This window comes from Topomyia yanbarensis, chromosome 1, assembly GCF_030247195.1.
Source record: "Topomyia yanbarensis strain Yona2022 chromosome 1, ASM3024719v1, whole genome shotgun sequence".
Lineage (NCBI taxonomy): Eukaryota > Metazoa > Arthropoda > Insecta > Diptera > Culicidae > Topomyia > Topomyia yanbarensis.
In genome coordinates this window covers 79,166,633-79,184,352 of record NC_080670.1, presented here as the reverse complement: position 1 = coordinate 79,184,352, position 17,720 = coordinate 79,166,633, and the positions used below count along the sequence as shown (strand labels likewise).

Sequence of the window (17,720 nt, the reverse complement as noted above, 5' to 3'; positions counted from 1 at the left end):
ATACTACCACGAATAACAACTGTCGAATACGCTTGTAGGCCATCACCGAGACTTTCATTTGCGGCTCAGATTTTCCATTATGCTCTTCTAAGATGGAATTAGGGTAAAAGGGTATAATACGCCCCACCGGGACAAAATGCCCCTCTTCAATTCCCAGAATTCCTGAATCTTTTTAAATTATCTAAAAAGTAAAAATGAGTGATAACAGTATCGTTTCATGAAATCAACGTACTAAGTTAGTTTGGTATTTTTGATATGTTGCAAAACAACAATATACACAAAAGTTTCAAAAGAGCTACTTTGATGTATGCTCCCACTTTTCTAATAGCATTACAACCAATTAGAAACAGTTGGATTTGATAGAACTGTTTAAGTAGCTTACTAGAATATTATAGTTACTATTTTAGTTTTTAGCTTGACTTAAAACTATGTGTGCGTGTAGAATTATTCATGCATTCACAACAGCCATCTTTCAAGCACAGACATAGTCTGTGGTATTAACATATTTTAGGCTATTTGTATTTATCTTTAAAATAAATTATTATGATTTTACTGTTTATGATAAATCTTTTCAACTGCTTATAAACAATAAATTTTACATTTTATCCAAAGCTTGAGTTTGTGAAACTCACAATAGAAATTTGTTTTAGAAAAAAATAGATTAAGGAGCATTTCGTAAATATCATTTTATAACTCGATATGCTCCCAACATGTAGTATTCATGCCCACAATAAAGTTGTTTTAAATGAAAGTCTCAACAGATTCGCTAAAGACAGGAACTCTGTTACAATTTTTTGAAAAATTGATTATCCATATTTTTTTCGGAATTGTGCCATTTTGAGTAAGACAAATTTTAAAAAACTCTCCAAAGGAGATGTTGGCAGTGTAAATGCATCTGTTCACATCTCTAAATATTGTCAGATTGATTGTCAAAGTAAATTTGACATGAGATTTTGGCGTTCAGATACTTTTTAGTTGGACAACGGTCCAACTAGCGGAGGTCCAACCAAAAAGCGGTCCAGTTAAAAAGTGTCCAACCAGCGAATCACGACTGTAATGATGATGAATTTACCTAACGGGTTTTGAGAGTTTTTTGCTCTTTGGGATTAGGATTAGCGATAATAATTCAAATCAAAGGTACTACTGGGAAGTCACTTTTAGTAAAAGTCGATATCGAAATAAAGTTTGAACTATGCACGCATGCACTTCAGAGGAAGCGTGATATCAAGAGCTGAAATTTCAGTGCTTAGTTCTCAGTCGCGTTGGAAATTTAAGCCAACGCTATTGAGAGTAAAAACTTCAAACCGATTCAAAAAAAAAAATTCAAATTTTTTATCCTTGCACAACATATACAACAACGCTTTAGGAAAATCCAGTATTCCCTACAAAATGCATTAATTGAAGACTTTAGATATGTTATTAACAGAGCATTAACAATAGTTCGTTTGTATGTCTATTTTATGGGCCATTTTTCCGCCATTGTTTAGCCTTTGAAATTTCTAGCACTAATGTTGTCCTATGTTGATTTGATTGATAAAAGTTCTCGATGGAGAAACGTGATTAACCAAAAAATAAGCGTTATTTCACGAATTAATTGTTTTGATTTGCTGCATGATGATGTTAAAAAATGGGTTTCCTTGTCATTTTATTTTTCAACGCAAAAGTTTTTTCGAGAAGATTCATGCTCTGCAACTGATTCTCTGAAAGTTTGCTGTACAAAATACGGTTCGCGGTCAACATTTTTTAATAGTGGTGCATACAGAACTTCTACATCCTTTGCAAAAATTGTTTTTGAATCAAAATGGTATGGAAGTGGAAAATGCTTGGTCTCCCATAATGGTGAATTTTTCAGAGTTTCGTCTGAATCGAAGATGGCCGGTTACAATTTCAAAGATATTTAGATGAATCTTGATGGAATTGCTTTCATAAAGAACTGAGTAAAATAGATAGACGTGCAGAAAATAGATTTTGTTTTATTTTGGAGCATTTTGTATTAATATTTGACTAGGCTTCGTCTAATATTGCAGCATCTGTAAAGCAGATTTTACTATCACTTGGAGCCCTTTGAAGTTCCACCATTATAATGTCATTGTCACCATCCTTTAGCAATTCCTTTGGTAGATACGTTGTTATCTGAGGACCAACTGCAGGCCAGTACCGTCCCAAATTAAACCCATTAATGAAAATAAAACCCTAAAAAGAGAAGAATTATGTAAATTAGAACCTTCTACACTAATGTTCCCATAGTTGTACTTTTCCCCATCCAGTCATGTTGATATATGTATCAAAAATCTCCTTGGAGTTGATAGTCAAGATTCCTTTAAAAATAACTGGACCATGAATAGCCATTCCCCTAGCATTTACACCTTGACCTTCAGTAACTGAATCAGTTAATTGTTTAAGTTTGTCGAAATTTTCAAACGGAAACCCTATATTTGTCCAATTGGATAGTTTCAAGTAATACGGTTCATCATATGTTTGAATTGTAACGTTTCCAAGCACTCCCTAAAACGTACCGAATTAACTGTTAAAACATGTCCATAGAATCAAATCTTCGTGAGCGTGTCTACAGTATAATTTGCTTACTTTGTAATCATCCAGAACGTCAAAATTGGTGCGACCTTGGTTTTCGACTAAAATCGATAACTTTGTACCCCATCCTGCAGGAATTGGAAGGCTGCTGATTGCATTTTCCCTAGACAGTGTTCCCACGTAGAACTAAAAAAAAAGAAAGTGCTTACATAAAATAAGATTTTTTCATACCTCATAATCTTTCATCATACAGACGACAAAAAATAAACAAGTTTTAACAGTGTGGTGAAATTAAAAATCTAGAATAAACTTATAAACAATTTTAAATTTTGTATCTAGTTTTGCTTGCCACTGTACATCGAGAATTTCAGACGCATGCATTTTGTGCGGATTCTTTTCGCTACTCGTTAACATACTTCCAGAAGGACTTGAGCTTGGATATCAGTTAACGCTCGACGTTTTGCTGGTGTCTAAAAAGGCGCGTCTGCTTTGCTGTTTGTATTCGTGGTTGAGTTGAAAGTAGTGATTTCGTTATGCAAGTGTATGCTTCGAGAATTTTTTAAATGCAGCTCGTTTGGCAGATATTAATCGTCTAAGAACGGTTGATTGCAAGGGAGGGTGTTGATCGGTACTAATTGTTCGTTTTGGTTCAAGACAGGCGATAAGTTAGTTAAGAATAGGGGAACTGTGGGTAAGGCAGACAGGTGGGGAAAGACGGACACATGGTTATTTTAAAGATATAACATAACTTCAATTGTATTGTATGTGTACCCTATCATTATGGATAACCTTGAATTATGAAATACTTAGTAGGCCATGAATGCTGCTAAACGTGCACAATTTAAGCAAAGATTGATAATCAGTAGTGCAGTTTCGTGCGGATGTAATTTTCAATTTTCCGATTTTAAGGTTTATTGATTTTCGCGGATATTTTCCTTTATTTCGATAAAGTAACTCCTAAGTGCATCTTTGTAGAAAATAACAGGTAAGTTCATTTATGTATGAATAAGTAGAAATGTTTAAAAATATGTGTACTGGTGAGGCAAGACGGACAGTCTTGATTAATTCTATTGATTCATCCTTATATGAATGTCTCGCCCGTAGAAACGAAATTCTAGCCGTCAAGCGTGGAGAACCATCAAGTTAGCTGAAGTCTCACATGCGGTAGATTGCAGGATGTACTTTAATAATGTAACCGAGCCTCTATACGGAATTTCTAGAACCTGGAAATGGTAGACAATTTTGTGCAGGTCCCATACTCTGGCTCTGTGTAATCGAGGAACTGATGTTACCAATTATGCATTTAATATATAACCTTCCAGTTTTGTATAATGGATTGTGACTGATCATTGGAACTGATTGTATAACTCTCTTCATGACAACTATAAAAACTATATTAGAAAATACATCATTTGCTTCAACTCTAAATCGAACCCCAAAACGTTATTTTTTACCTCGAATTGAACATATATATATATATATATATATATATATATATATATATATATATATATATATATATATATATATATATATATATATATATATATATATATATATATATATATATATATATATATATATATATATATATATATATATATATATATATATATATATATATATATATATATATATATATATATATATATATATATATATATATATATATATATATATATATATATATATATATATATATATATATATATATATATATATATATATATATATATATATATATATATATATATATATATATATATATATATATATATATATATATATATATATATATATATATATATATATATATATATATATATATATATATATATATATATATATATATATATATATATATATATATGCTGTTACGACGATATCGCCTTAACAGAGACCGTATTCTGTCTCGCCAGGTCTTTGGTTCAACATTCGATGTCTACCGCTGTGACCGCAATGCCCTCAACAGCCACAAGACATCAGGTGGTGGTGTGCTTATCGCCGTTCGCCATGGTATAAAAACCCCGAGTGATCAACGATGACCGGTGGGCGAGCTCCGAGCAAGTTTGGATATCAGTGAAACTTGCCGATCGCAATCTGTTCCTGTGTGTTGTGTATTTTCCAACTGACACAATCCGTGATTCCAGCCTGATTGTTATACTGGGCGACTTCAACTTACCGGGCTTGACGTGGTATATATATATATATATATATATATATATATATATATATATATATATATATATATATATATATATATATATATATATATATATATATATATATATATATATATATATATATATATATATATATATATATATATATATATATATATATATATATATATATATATATATATATATATATATATATATATATATATATAAGGTAGTACGCTGGGTCCACTGCTTTTTTCACTGTTCGTGAAGGATGCAGTTTTCGTTCTAAGGCGTGGAGGAAAGCTGTTTTTTGCCGACGACTTAAATTTTTTTCTTGTTATACGAAATGAAGCCGATTGCCGTGAGCTACAGCATCTTATCGACACCTTTTATAGCTGGTGTGTAAGAAACATGATGGTCCTTAGTGTTGCAAAATGTTTTGTCATCAGCTATTTTCGAACGAGAAATATGCTTACCTTCAATTATAACATCGCAGGAACTCAACTGCAACGCGTTGACCACGTGAAGGATCTAGGAGTCATTCTTGATGAAAATCTAACGTATACTCATCACGTCTCTGCGTCCATCGACAAAGCCAATCGATTACTGTGATTTATTAGCCTTAGGATCGAAGCAGTCCAGCGTAAATTCATACGATATGCGTTACGTGGATTGCCGTGGAACGATCCGTTAAACCTGCCACCGTACGAGGACCGTTGTCGTCTTTTAGGACTTAATACTTTAACGCATCGGAGACATGCAGCGCAGGCTACTTTCGTGTCAAAGATTCTGCTGGCTGAATATGATGATCCGGAGCTACTAGCGCAAATCAGCCTCTATGCGCCTACCCGTTTTCTTCGCCCACGAGCCCTGCTGCATTCTGAAATGCGCAGCACTAACTACGCTGCCAATAGTCCGATTTTAGCAATGAGTCGTCGCTTCAACGAGTTTGCTGAAATTTTCGATTTCGTCGTGAATTCTTCGCAGTTTCGTCGTCGTGTATTGTCACTAGTTTAATTGTGTTTAGTTTAGTTCATTTAGACAAATTGTCAGTTGGACTTTTTTATACAAATACAAATACAAATATATATATATATATATATATATATATATATATATATATATATATATATATATATATATATATATATATATATATATATATATATATATATATATATATATATATATATATATATATATATATATATATATATATATATATATATATATATATATATATATATATATATATATATATATATAATATAATAAAATGAACAGAACAGGGCCTAGCTGGGAGCCTTGAGGAACTCCTGATGTGACTTGAATGGGATTCGATTTATTACCTTTAAATCTAACTATTTGTTGACGGTTAATTAAATATGATTCGAGCCATTTGAGAAGACCTGGTTCAATTCATAATTTTTCCAGTTCGAATAATAGCAATGGTATGTCGATACGATCAAATACCTTGCTAAAGTCTGTGTAAAGAGCTTCAATGTAGTTTCCATTCTCCATTGCAATCAATGAGTAGTTGACGAATTCTAGTAAATTCTAGTAATTCTAATAGGATCGGTGCGACACCGATAGCTTGGTGTCGATTGAATGCATACGTCACGGCTTGATGCTAGCAGAAAGGGAGAAGAATGATCGCATGGTCGTTCTAGGCGAGGATTTGTGAAGATTTTTTTTGCCGGCGTCGGCGGTAAAACATGATGATGAGTTATGTTCTACCATAGACCATGCGGTAGACTTGGGTGAAACGCCCAACTCCTACTCTGCAGAAGGCAAAAAATTCTTCACATTTCCTTTCGATCATGCCCATATGAGCCTGCCTAGTTCTAGTTTTCCGTTCTAAGTTTATAACTGATTCGCTCTAGAATACCTATCCGTCTTTCAATTTCATTGCTTTCGTTTCTCTTAGTCTCAAATTTGCCGAAAATAGCCAACAAAATCGATACAGTAGAACCTTGCGGCAATTAAAACATAGTAACAATTCTAGTAAATTTGTATTAGTTGAACGTCCTTCGTAAATCGTAAATCGATTGCCTTGTACGCAGCGCACCTGGGTACGAGTCCCGACCCCGCACATAGGGTTAGAAATTTTCCCTAAGAGATTTTTCTAACCCGAAGAGGCGAATGACCTTAAGGTTAAAACCTCTATAATTGAAACAAAAAAAACGTCCTTTGAAGAGCCCATGCTGCATGTAAGTAATTCTATTTTTGATTTGATTGAATAGTTTTTGGTTAACGATTGCTTCAAAGACTTTAGGCATACATGATATAATGGCAATTCCTCGGTAGTTATATATGTCAGATTTTTTGCCACTTTTAAAAATGGGTACCAGGTACGAGCTATTCCATAAATTGGGGAAATACCAGATTCAAGCGACATGTTAAAAAGCCAAAACAGAGGAGCTGTGAGTTCCAACGCTAAGTTCTTTATAAATATGGGTGGAATCCCGTCAGGTCCAGAACCTTTGGAGGCATCTAGTTTGTTTAGAGCCTCCATAATATCTTGCACACTGACATGATTGACGCCAATGTCTGTAGTGAATTCTGGGAAGAAACGGAAATATTCGCGTTCACGATCTTCTTCAGAAAATGTGGTATAGATGTCTTGAAAGAAGGTTGCGAAAAGATGGCAGATTTGTTCCGAGTTGACACCGACATTTTCTTTAAGTTTTATTTTTGAAGGGAAGTTTTCCGATTTTAAATTATTTTTAACATGATTAAAGAAATTTTTTGGGCAAGATTTTATTTGAAGTTCGGTTTTTGAGTTATATCAAATTCTATATTAATGGATAGGTTTAGTTAATCGCAAATGTCCAAATAGTTAAATAAGTTCCTTTCATTTCTGATTTTGACGTAGGACTACGTCTTTGTTTTCGATATGGGGGTGCACTCTGCAAATTCTACAAAAATGGTATGTAACGAAAAGTGGTCCAATTTTAAACGCATATAATTCAGCCATCTCACGATAAATTTTCAAATTTTTTGCACAAATCGCCCCGAAATACTTCTAAGAATAGATTCCAATAGATAAACCCAAAGATTTTTGATATCATAGCAATAAAAAATTAAATAATATACAACCTTGTCAAAATATGGCGCATTTACACACAGAAGACAGCGCTTCCCAAGCCCTGTACGACGGATTGGTGTACCTAGCGCGCAACGCTTCTAAGAATGACGTCATCATCGACTATTTAAAGAACGGACTTGGCCAGACACGCTCAGTTCCCTGTTGAACGGCTGGTGAAGCAGATCACTGCGCTGTGTTTTTTACAGCCAGTGTAGCTGAGCTAGAAGTTCGTTACACTGGCTGTGGAGGGACGCTACTCTGTGTCGTCCAACTGGCGACCGCTCCAACTGCTTCCTAAATTCCGCTGTAATGTTGCCAGTAAATTGTTGGTTTAACTAGCACATGTATTTGCTATTTGCGCTTGAAATTAAGTAATATAGTGGTAGTAATAAGCTTTCCATTTTGGTTTAAACGCAAGGGCAGTTTTTAAAACAGGATTTGATTAATTAGTTTAGCTCATCTAAGCAATTTTATCAATTCTGTAAATTAAAAGGATTTTACGGAACTTGGTGAATTTGGCCCCACTTGCAACTGGTATAATCAACCTGCACAAAGTGTTGCATAACGCAGGGCTGTTTTTTGGAACAAAAAACATCTACATCTACAAACTTGGGGTTATCCATGGGTGTTTGAACTTTTAGGATCTGTTTGAGAGCAACTAGAAAGCTTGTTCTATACATGAGATGTGATTATATTGTCTAAAATTTGATTTTTCTTCACCGGTCTGGGTGTTTTTTCCTACTAAAAAAATAAATATTTTACATTAAGTAGTATAGTCCTACGTCTACAGTTCGTGCAACCCCATAGGGCTGCCCCTTGTAGTTTTTTTTTGCTTTTTGTGGGTATCTTGTTTACGATTTTTTAAATTTTTAATTTGATCGTTATACCAAACTGGATGTTTTGTGTTGCCTTGTCGCCTAATTTTTTTCAGTGGTACTTGTTCAACTATTATATCAAACAATTTTGTGTAAAAGACGTCTACTGAATTTTCGACACTTGCTTCATTTCTAAACAACGTTTGCCAATCTATATTGCTTAGTCTTTGTTTTATGTTGTCAAAATTTGCCAATTGAAATTGAAAGGTCTCTTCGTACTCGCAGTCATCGGGTCTTTTGTTATCATGTACAAATACATAAAACTCAATTGCTGTATGAAACGCTTCATTTTTCCATAGTGGAGTTAATGATTCGGTGATACAGAAGTTCTCAAGAATGTTTGTGAATAATGAATCTAAATAACAGTTTTACTGATTTCTAACATGATTAATTAGGTTGCTTTGCGTTGCGTTGCGAAGCACGGTGCTATTCGTAGATTGCATACTAACGATTATCATGTTGCCTATAGGTAGCTCAACTCATCTTGCTTGTGAGATAAATGATCGGGAATGAACTTTATCTCTTATGAGTTCAGTAAACCAATAGCATGAGAATCGTTATTGCCGGCCACGACCATCTTCACCGATACTTAGGATAGGGTAGGAAATGTTGATGTAATACCTACTTAAGGAAGGCCCCCGACTCAGCGACGCTTCCATAGGTATTACGGAGTTGGATTGAAGGACAAGTACAGGTCTAGGATTCGCCACAAGCAGGCAATGCGACCACAAAATGAATATTTTTATGCGGTGGGATAGTTAATCTCCGAGTACACGTATACTCAAAGCAAAAATGTATTTAGTTATGATTTTTCTTGTGTTTAAACTCTGGATAGCCGGCCATCGAGAGTGATTTAGTTTCTCCCTAAACTACAGCAATTTCAACTCCAAACAGCCGGCCGTAGGAGTATTGCTAAAAGTGCGAGCTAGTCTGATATCAATATTCGTTTGAGAATTGGGCAGTAAGAGCACAAGATAAGAGTATTTTTAATATGCACTTTTAAATAAAGCCACAACTTAGTCTTTTCTCATATCGAGTCATAGCCCCCGCGGGCTGTACCTACCTCCAACCTCTAAGGCAAAGTTTCGCCGGACCAGCGATCGCGATCTACTTTCAAATATCCAGTGTATGCACATATATACACACATGCACACATGTATGCATGCCTGCATACATACATATGAAAAGCCGCATGTATACATGTATACATACACACTCATGCACACATTCACACATATATATTCGCACACACCTATGTGCACATATACTAGTATACGATAATAACGAACACTGAAGGGAAATATAAAGGACTGCCAACCCGATGCACGGGCCTGTTAGCAATAACGGAGCTTGCAATTAGGTTCATACAAACAGACGCGGCGAACCTTCTATACGCATTGACCCGTGTTCACAGGGGACCATTCATAAATTACGTAACGCTTTTAGGGGGAGAGGGGGGTTCGACAAGTTGTTACATATTGTGACATAGGGGGGAGGGGGAGTGAGCTAGATCGTTACGTAACATGTTTTCACCGAAGAAAAATTTTTTTTAAGAATTTGTTACGTAATAGGGGAGGGGGGATAAAGAAATTTGTGACAATTTGTTACATGGGGGGAGGGGGAGTCAATTTTGGGCAATATTTCTAACATGATTAATTAGGTTAAGTCCTAAACTTGCAGTTTTGTCAAATATGGCCTGCAGAGTTTCGTTATCCCCAACGACTGGAAGTAGGATGCTTTCATTTTGAGTGTCTGGAAAGAAGTCAATGCTTCGTTGATTGAAGTCACCATAAATATGAACTTTCACCTGATTCCCCTGATGAAGGCCACCCGAGTTTGTGATCCATCCGTTGATCTCACGATGCCTGAAACTGAAATAATTTTCTCTCCCTGCCATCTTTGTCTACCCTCCCTCCCCTGACTCTTATACGCAGAAGTAACACCCCTACCCCCCCCCCCCCCCCCCCCAATATCATCACGAAGCATTTAGCTCTTCTTGTCTCTTCTAGTTTTAACTATTATATTATATAATCTCGTCGAAAATGCCCAACTCTACTACCCACAAAAATAACTATAATTACGAATCTTTACAAAATTCAATCATGTCCTCTAGTTATTCCTAGTTTTAAGTTAGTCGTAAAAAATTGTCCCCCTTAGTTAAACATTATTTGCTCCAATTATCTCACTGATAAAAATGTCAAACCATATTGCCACAAAAACTAAATGACCCCCCTAATCTTACGAAAATAATATTATCCCCTTGTGTAGATACATAAGATAGCTATAAAATCGCATTAGTTTCATTTAAAAAAAATCAATATGTAATCCCCTAGTTTTAAGCAATTTAAAATGTAAAACAAAACAAAATTGGCACCTTTAAGCTAACGCAACGTGCCTTATCAAATAAACGATTTGAATAAAAAAAATGAACTTTCACCTCTGGGGGGAGCCTGGTTATAATGTCTTCGGCAATAAGAAAAAAACTTTTCAAATGTATCTTTGCGGGCATTATTTGGGCGGAAGATGCAACATGTCCGTCTTACCCCCACCATATGTCCGTTTCACCCGCAGTCTGGAAAAAGTGCAGATATTTCTTCGTTTTCCATTTCTTTAAAAAATGATACTAATTGATTTTTGTAACATAATCCCTCTAGGCACTCGAAAGCCAACATATGGAGCTACAACATAGAGTAATACATGTTGACAAAGATATGCTCTTACTATGTTATATTTCAGTATATCCTTAATATGTCGGGCACTTACAAAGCAGAAGTCCAATGTACGTCCATTCTCGTTGGTGACATTATTAATTTACCGAAGAGTTGCGCTGCTGTAGTTGTCCAAAATACAACTTGTTTATAAGCGCAGATTTTTCGATATCCAGTCGTAGAAAACCATTGCTTGCCTGGCACCACGTCAAGCCCGGTAAGTTGAAGTCGCCCAGTATAACAATCAGGCTGGAATCACGAATTGTGTCAGTTGGAAAATACACAACACACAGGAACAGATTGCGATCGACAAGTTTCACTGATATCAAAACTTGCTCGGAGCTCGCCCACCGGTCATCGTTGATCACTCGGGGTTTTTATACCATGGCGAACGGCGATAAGCACACCACCACCTGATGTCTTGCGGCAGTTGAGGGCATTGCGGTCACAGCGGTAGACATCGAATGTTGAACCAAAGACCTGGCGAGACAGAGTACGGTTGTCGAACCACATCTCTGTTAAGGCGATATCGTCGTAACAGCATATATATATATACATATATATATATATATATATATATATATATATATATATATATATATATATATATATATATATATATATATATATATATATATATATATATATATATATATATATATATATATATATATATATATATATATATATGTATATATATATATGCTGTTACGACGATATCGCCTTAACAGAGATGTGGTTCGACAACCGTACTCTGTCTCGCCAGGTCTTTGGTTCAACATTCGATGTCTACCGCTGTGACCGCAATGCCCTCAACTGCCGCAAGACATCAGGTGGTGGTGTGCTTATCGCCGTTCGCCATGGTATAAAAACCCCGAGTGATCAACGATGACCGGTGGGCGAGCTCCGAGCAAGTTTTGATATCAGTGAAACTTGTCGATCGCAATCTGTTCCTGTGTGTTGTGTATTTTCCAACTGACACAATTCGTGATTCCAGCCTGATTGTTATACTGGGCGACTTCAACTTACCGGGCTTGACGTGGTGCCAGGCAAGCAATGGTTTTCTACGACTGGATATCGAAAAATCTGCGCTTATAAACAAGTTGTATTTTGGACAACTACAGCAGCGCAACTCTTCGGTAAATTAATAATGTCACCAACGAGAATGGACGTACATTGGACTTCTGCTTTGTAAGTGCCCGACATATTAAGGATATACTGAAATATAACATAGTAAGAGCATATCTTTGTCAACATGTATTACTCTATGTTGTAGCTCCATATGTTGGCTTTCGAGTGCCTAGAGGGATTATGTTACAAAAATCAATTAGTATCATTTTTTAAAGAAATGGAAAACGAAGAAATATCTGCACTTTTTCCAGACTGCGGGTGAAACGGACATATGGTGGGGGTAAGACGGACATGTTGCATCTTCCGCCCAAATAATGCCCGCAAAGATACATTTGAAAAGTTTTTTTCTTATTGCCGAAGACATTATAACCAGGCTCCCCCCAGAGGTGAAAGTTCATTTTTTTTATTCAAATCGTTTATTTGATAAGGCACGTTGCGTTAGCTTAAAGGTGCCAATTTTGTTTTGTTTTACATTTTAAATTGCTTAAAACTAGGGGATTACATATTGATTTTTTTTAAATGAAACTAATGCGATTTTATAGCTATCTTATGTATCTACACAAGGGGATAATATTATTTTCGTAAGATTAGGGGGGTCATTTAGTTTTTGTGGCAATATGGTTTGACATTTTTATCAGTGAGATAATTGGAGCAAATAATGTTTAACTAAGGGGGACAATTTTTTACGACTAACTTAAAACTAGGAATAACTAGAGGACATGATTGAATTTTGTAAAGATTCGTAATTATAGTTATTTTTGTGGGTAGTAGAGTTGGGCATTTTCGACGAGATTATATAATATAATAGTTAAAACTAGAAGAGACAAGAAGAGCTAAATGCTTCGTGATGATATTGGGGGGGGGGGGGGGGGTAGGGGTGTTACTTCTGCGTATAAGAGTCAGGGGAGGGAGGGTAGACAAAGATGGCAGGGAGAGAAAATTATTTCAGTTTCAGGCATCGTGAGATCAACGGATGGATCACAAACTCGGGTGGCCTTCATCAGGGGAATCAGGTGAAAGTTCATATTTATGGTGACTTCAATCAACGAAGCATTGACTTCTTTCCAGACACTCAAAATGAAAGCATCCTACTTCCAGTCGTTGGGGATAACGAAACTCTGCAGGCCATATTTGACAAAACTGCAAGTTTAGGACTTAACCTAATTAATCATGTTAGAAATATTGCCCAAAATTGACTCCCCCTCCCCCCATGTAACAAATTGTCACAAATTTCTTTATCCCCCCTCCCCTATTACGTAACAAATTCTTAAAAAAAATTTTTCTTCGGTGAAAACATGTTACGTAACGATCTAGCTCACTCCCCCTCCCCCCTATGTCACAATATGTAACAACTTGTCGAACCCCCCTCTCCCCCTAAAAGCGTTACGTAATTTATGAATGGTCCCCTGTGAACACGGGTCAATGCGTATAGAAGGTTCGCCGCGTCTGTTTGTATGAACCTAATTGCAAGCTCCGTTATTGCTAACAGGCCCGTGCATCGGGTTGGCAGTCCTTTATATTTCCCTTCAGTGTTCGTTATTATCGTATACTAGTATATGTGCACATAGGTGTGTGCGAATATATATGTGTGAATGTGTGCATGAGTGTGTATGTATACATGTATACATGCGGCTTTTCATATGTATGTATGCAGGCATGCATACATGTGTGCATGTGTGTATATATGTGCATACACTGGATATTTGAAAGTAGATCGCGATCGCTGGTCCGGCGAAACTTTGCCTTAGAGGTTGGAGGTAGGTACAGCCCGCGGGGGCTATGACTCGATATGAGAAAAGACTAAGTTGTGGCTTTATTTAAAAGTGCATATTAAAAATACTCTTATCTTGTGCTCTTACTGCCCAATTCTCAAACGAATATTGATATCAGACTAGCTCGCACTTTTAGCAATACTCCTACGGCCGGCTGTTTGGAGTTGAAATTGCTGTAGTTTAGGGAGAAACTAAATCACTCTCGATGGCCGGCTATCCAGAGTTTAAACACAAGAAAAATCATAACTAAATACATTTTTGCTTTGAGTATACGTGTACTCGGAGATTAACTATCCCACCGCATAAAAATATTCATTTTGTGGTCGCATTGCCTGCTTGTGGCGAATCCTAGACCTGTACTTGTCCTTCAATCCAACTCCGTAATACCTATGGAAGCGTCGCTGAGTCGGGGGCCTTCCTTAAGTAGGTATTACATCAACATTTCCTACCCTATCCTAAGTATCGGTGAAGATGGTCGTGGCCGGCAATAACGATTCTCATGCTATTGGTTTACTGAACTCATAAGAGATAAAGTTCATTCCCGATCATTTATCTCACAAGCAAGATGAGTTGAGCTACCTATAGGCAACATGATAATCGTTAGTATGCAATCTACGAATAGCACCGTGCTTCGCAACGCAACGCAAAGCAACCTAATTAATCATGTTAGAAATCAGTAAAACTGTTATTTAGATTCATTATTCACAAACATTCTTGAGAACTTCTGTATCACCGAATCATTAACTCCACTATGGAAAAATGAAGCGTTTCATACAGCAATTGAGTTTTATGTATTTGTACATGATAACAAAAGACCCGATGACTGCGAGTACGAAGAGACCTTTCAATTTCAATTGGCAAATTTTGACAACATAAAACAAAGACTAAGCAATATAGATTGGCAAACGTTGTTTAGAAATGAAGCAAGTGTCGAAAATTCAGTAGACGTCTTTTACACAAAATTGTTTGATATAATAGTTGAACAAGTACCACTGAAAAAAATTAGGCGACAAGGCAACACAAAACATCCAGTTTGGTATAACGATCAAATTAAAAATTTAAAAAATCGTAAACAAGATACCCACAAAAAGCAAAAAAAAACTACAAGGGGCAGCCCTATGGGGTTGCACGAACTGTAGACGTAGGACTATACTACTTAATGTAAAATATTTATTTTTTTAGTAGGAAAAAACACCCAGACCGGTGAAGAAAAATCAAATTTTAGACAATATAATCACATCTCATGTATAGAACAAGCTTTCTAGTTGCTCTCAAACAGATCCTAAAAGTTCAAACACCCATGGATAACCCCAAGTTTGTAGATGTAGATGTTTTTTGTTCCAAAAAACAGCCCTGCGTTATGCAACACTTTGTGCAGGTTGATTATACCAGTTGCAAGTGGGGCCAAATTCACCAAGTTCCGTAAAATCCTTTTAATTTACAGAATTGATAAAATTGCTTAGATGAGCTAAACTAATTAATCAAATCCTGTTTTAAAAACTGCCCTTGCGTTTAAACCAAAATGGAAAGCTTATTACTACCACTATATTACTTAATTTCAAGCGCAAATAGCAAATACATGTGCTAGTTAAACCAACAATTTACTGGCAACATTACAGCGGAATTTAGGAAGCAGTTGGAGCGGTCGCCAGTTGGACGACACAGAGTAGCGTCCCTCCACAGCCAGTGTAACGAACTTCTAGCTCAGCTACACTGGCTGTAAAAAACACAGCGCAGTGATCTGCTTCACCAGCCGTTCAACAGGGAACTGAGCGTGTCTGGCCAAGTCCGTTCTTTAAATAGTCGATGATGACGTCATTCTTAGAAGCGTTGCGCGCTAGGTACACCAATCCGTCGTACAGGGCTTGGGAAGCGCTGTCTTCTGTGTGTAAATGCGCCATATTTTGACAAGGTTGTATATTATTTAATTTTTTATTGCTATGATATCAAAAATCTTTGGGTTTATCTATTGGAATCTATTCTTAGAAGTATTTCGGGGCGATTTGTGCAAAAAATTTGAAAATTTATCGTGAGATGGCTGAATTATATGCGTTTAAAATTGGACCACTTTTCGTTACATACCATTTTTGTAGAATTTGCAGAGTGCACCCCCATATCGAAAACAAAGACGTAGTCCTACGTCAAAATCAGAAATGAAAGGAACTTATTTAACTATTTGGACATTTGCGATTAACTAAACCTATCCATTAATATAGAATTTGATATAACTCAAAAACCGAACTTCAAATAAAATCTTGCCCAAAAAATTTCTTTAATCATGTTAAAAATAATTTAAAATCGGAAAACTTCCCTTCAAAAATAAAACTTAAAGAAAATGTCGGTGTCAACTCGGAACAAATCTGCCATCTTTTCGCAACCTTCTTTCAAGACATCTATACCACATTTTCTGAAGAAGATCGTGAACGCGAATATTTCCGTTTCTTCCCAGAATTCACTACAGACATTGGCGTCAATCATGTCAGTGTGCAAGATATTATGGAGGCTCTAAACAAACTAGATGCCTCCAAAGGTTCTGGACCTGACGGGATTCCACCCATATTTATAAAGAACTTAGCGTTGGAACTCACAGCTCCTCTGTTTTGGCTTTTTAACATGTCGCTTGAATCTGGTATTTCCCCAATTTATGGAATAGCTCGTACCTGGTACCCATTTTTAAAAGTGGCAAAAAATCTGACATATATAACTACCGAGGAATTGCCATTATATCATGTATGCCTAAAGTCTTTGAAGCAATCGTTAACCAAAAACTATTCAATCAAATCAAAAATAGAATTACTTACATGCAGCATGGGCTCTTCAAAGGACGTTTTTTTTGTTTCAATTATAGAGGTTTTAACCTTAAGGTCATTCGCCTCTTCGGGTTAGAAAAATCTCTTAGGGAAAATTTCTAACCCTATGTGCGGGGTCGGGACTCGTACCCAGGTGCGCTGCGTACAAGGCAATCGATTTACGATTTACGAAGGACGTTCAACTAATACAAATTTACTAGAATTGTTACTATGTTTTAATTGCCGCAAGGTTCTACTGTATCGATTTTGTTGGCTATTTTCGGCAAATTTGAGACTAAGAGAAACGAAAGCAATGAAATTGAAAGACGGATAGGTATTCTAGAGCGAATCAGTTATAAACTTAGAACGGAAAACTAGAACTAGGCAGGCTCATATGGGCATGATCGAAAGGAAATGTGAAGAATTTTTTGCCTTCTGCAGAGTAGGAGTTGGGCGTTTCACCCAAGTCTACCGCATGGTCTATGGTAGAACATAACTCATCATCATGTTTTACCGCCGACGCCGGCAAAAAAAATCTTCACAAATCCTCGCCTAGAACGACCATGCGATCATTCTTCTCCCTTTCTGCTAGCATCAAGCCGTGACGTATGCATTCAATCGACACCAAGCTATCGGTGTCGCACCGATCCTATTAGAATT

The 17,720-nt window shown here is 36.2% G+C and overlaps 1 protein-coding gene across 1 annotated transcript in view; it reads right to left on the bottom strand.

The window, feature by feature from the left end:
• Positions 1-1,953: 1,953 nt before the first annotated feature.
• LOC131678002 (beta-galactosidase-like) overlaps positions 1,954-17,720 on the bottom strand; it is a 275,223-nt gene continuing 259,456 nt past the window's right edge. The window contains exons 5-7 of the mRNA XM_058958109.1: positions 2,587-2,718; positions 2,254-2,505; positions 1,954-2,193 (exon numbers count right to left, since the gene is read on the bottom strand). Coding sequence (XP_058814092.1) covers positions 2,005-2,193; positions 2,254-2,505; positions 2,587-2,718 — 573 coding nt within the window. The 3' untranslated portion in view covers positions 1,954-2,004. The remainder of the gene's footprint in view (positions 2,194-2,253; positions 2,506-2,586; positions 2,719-17,720) is intronic.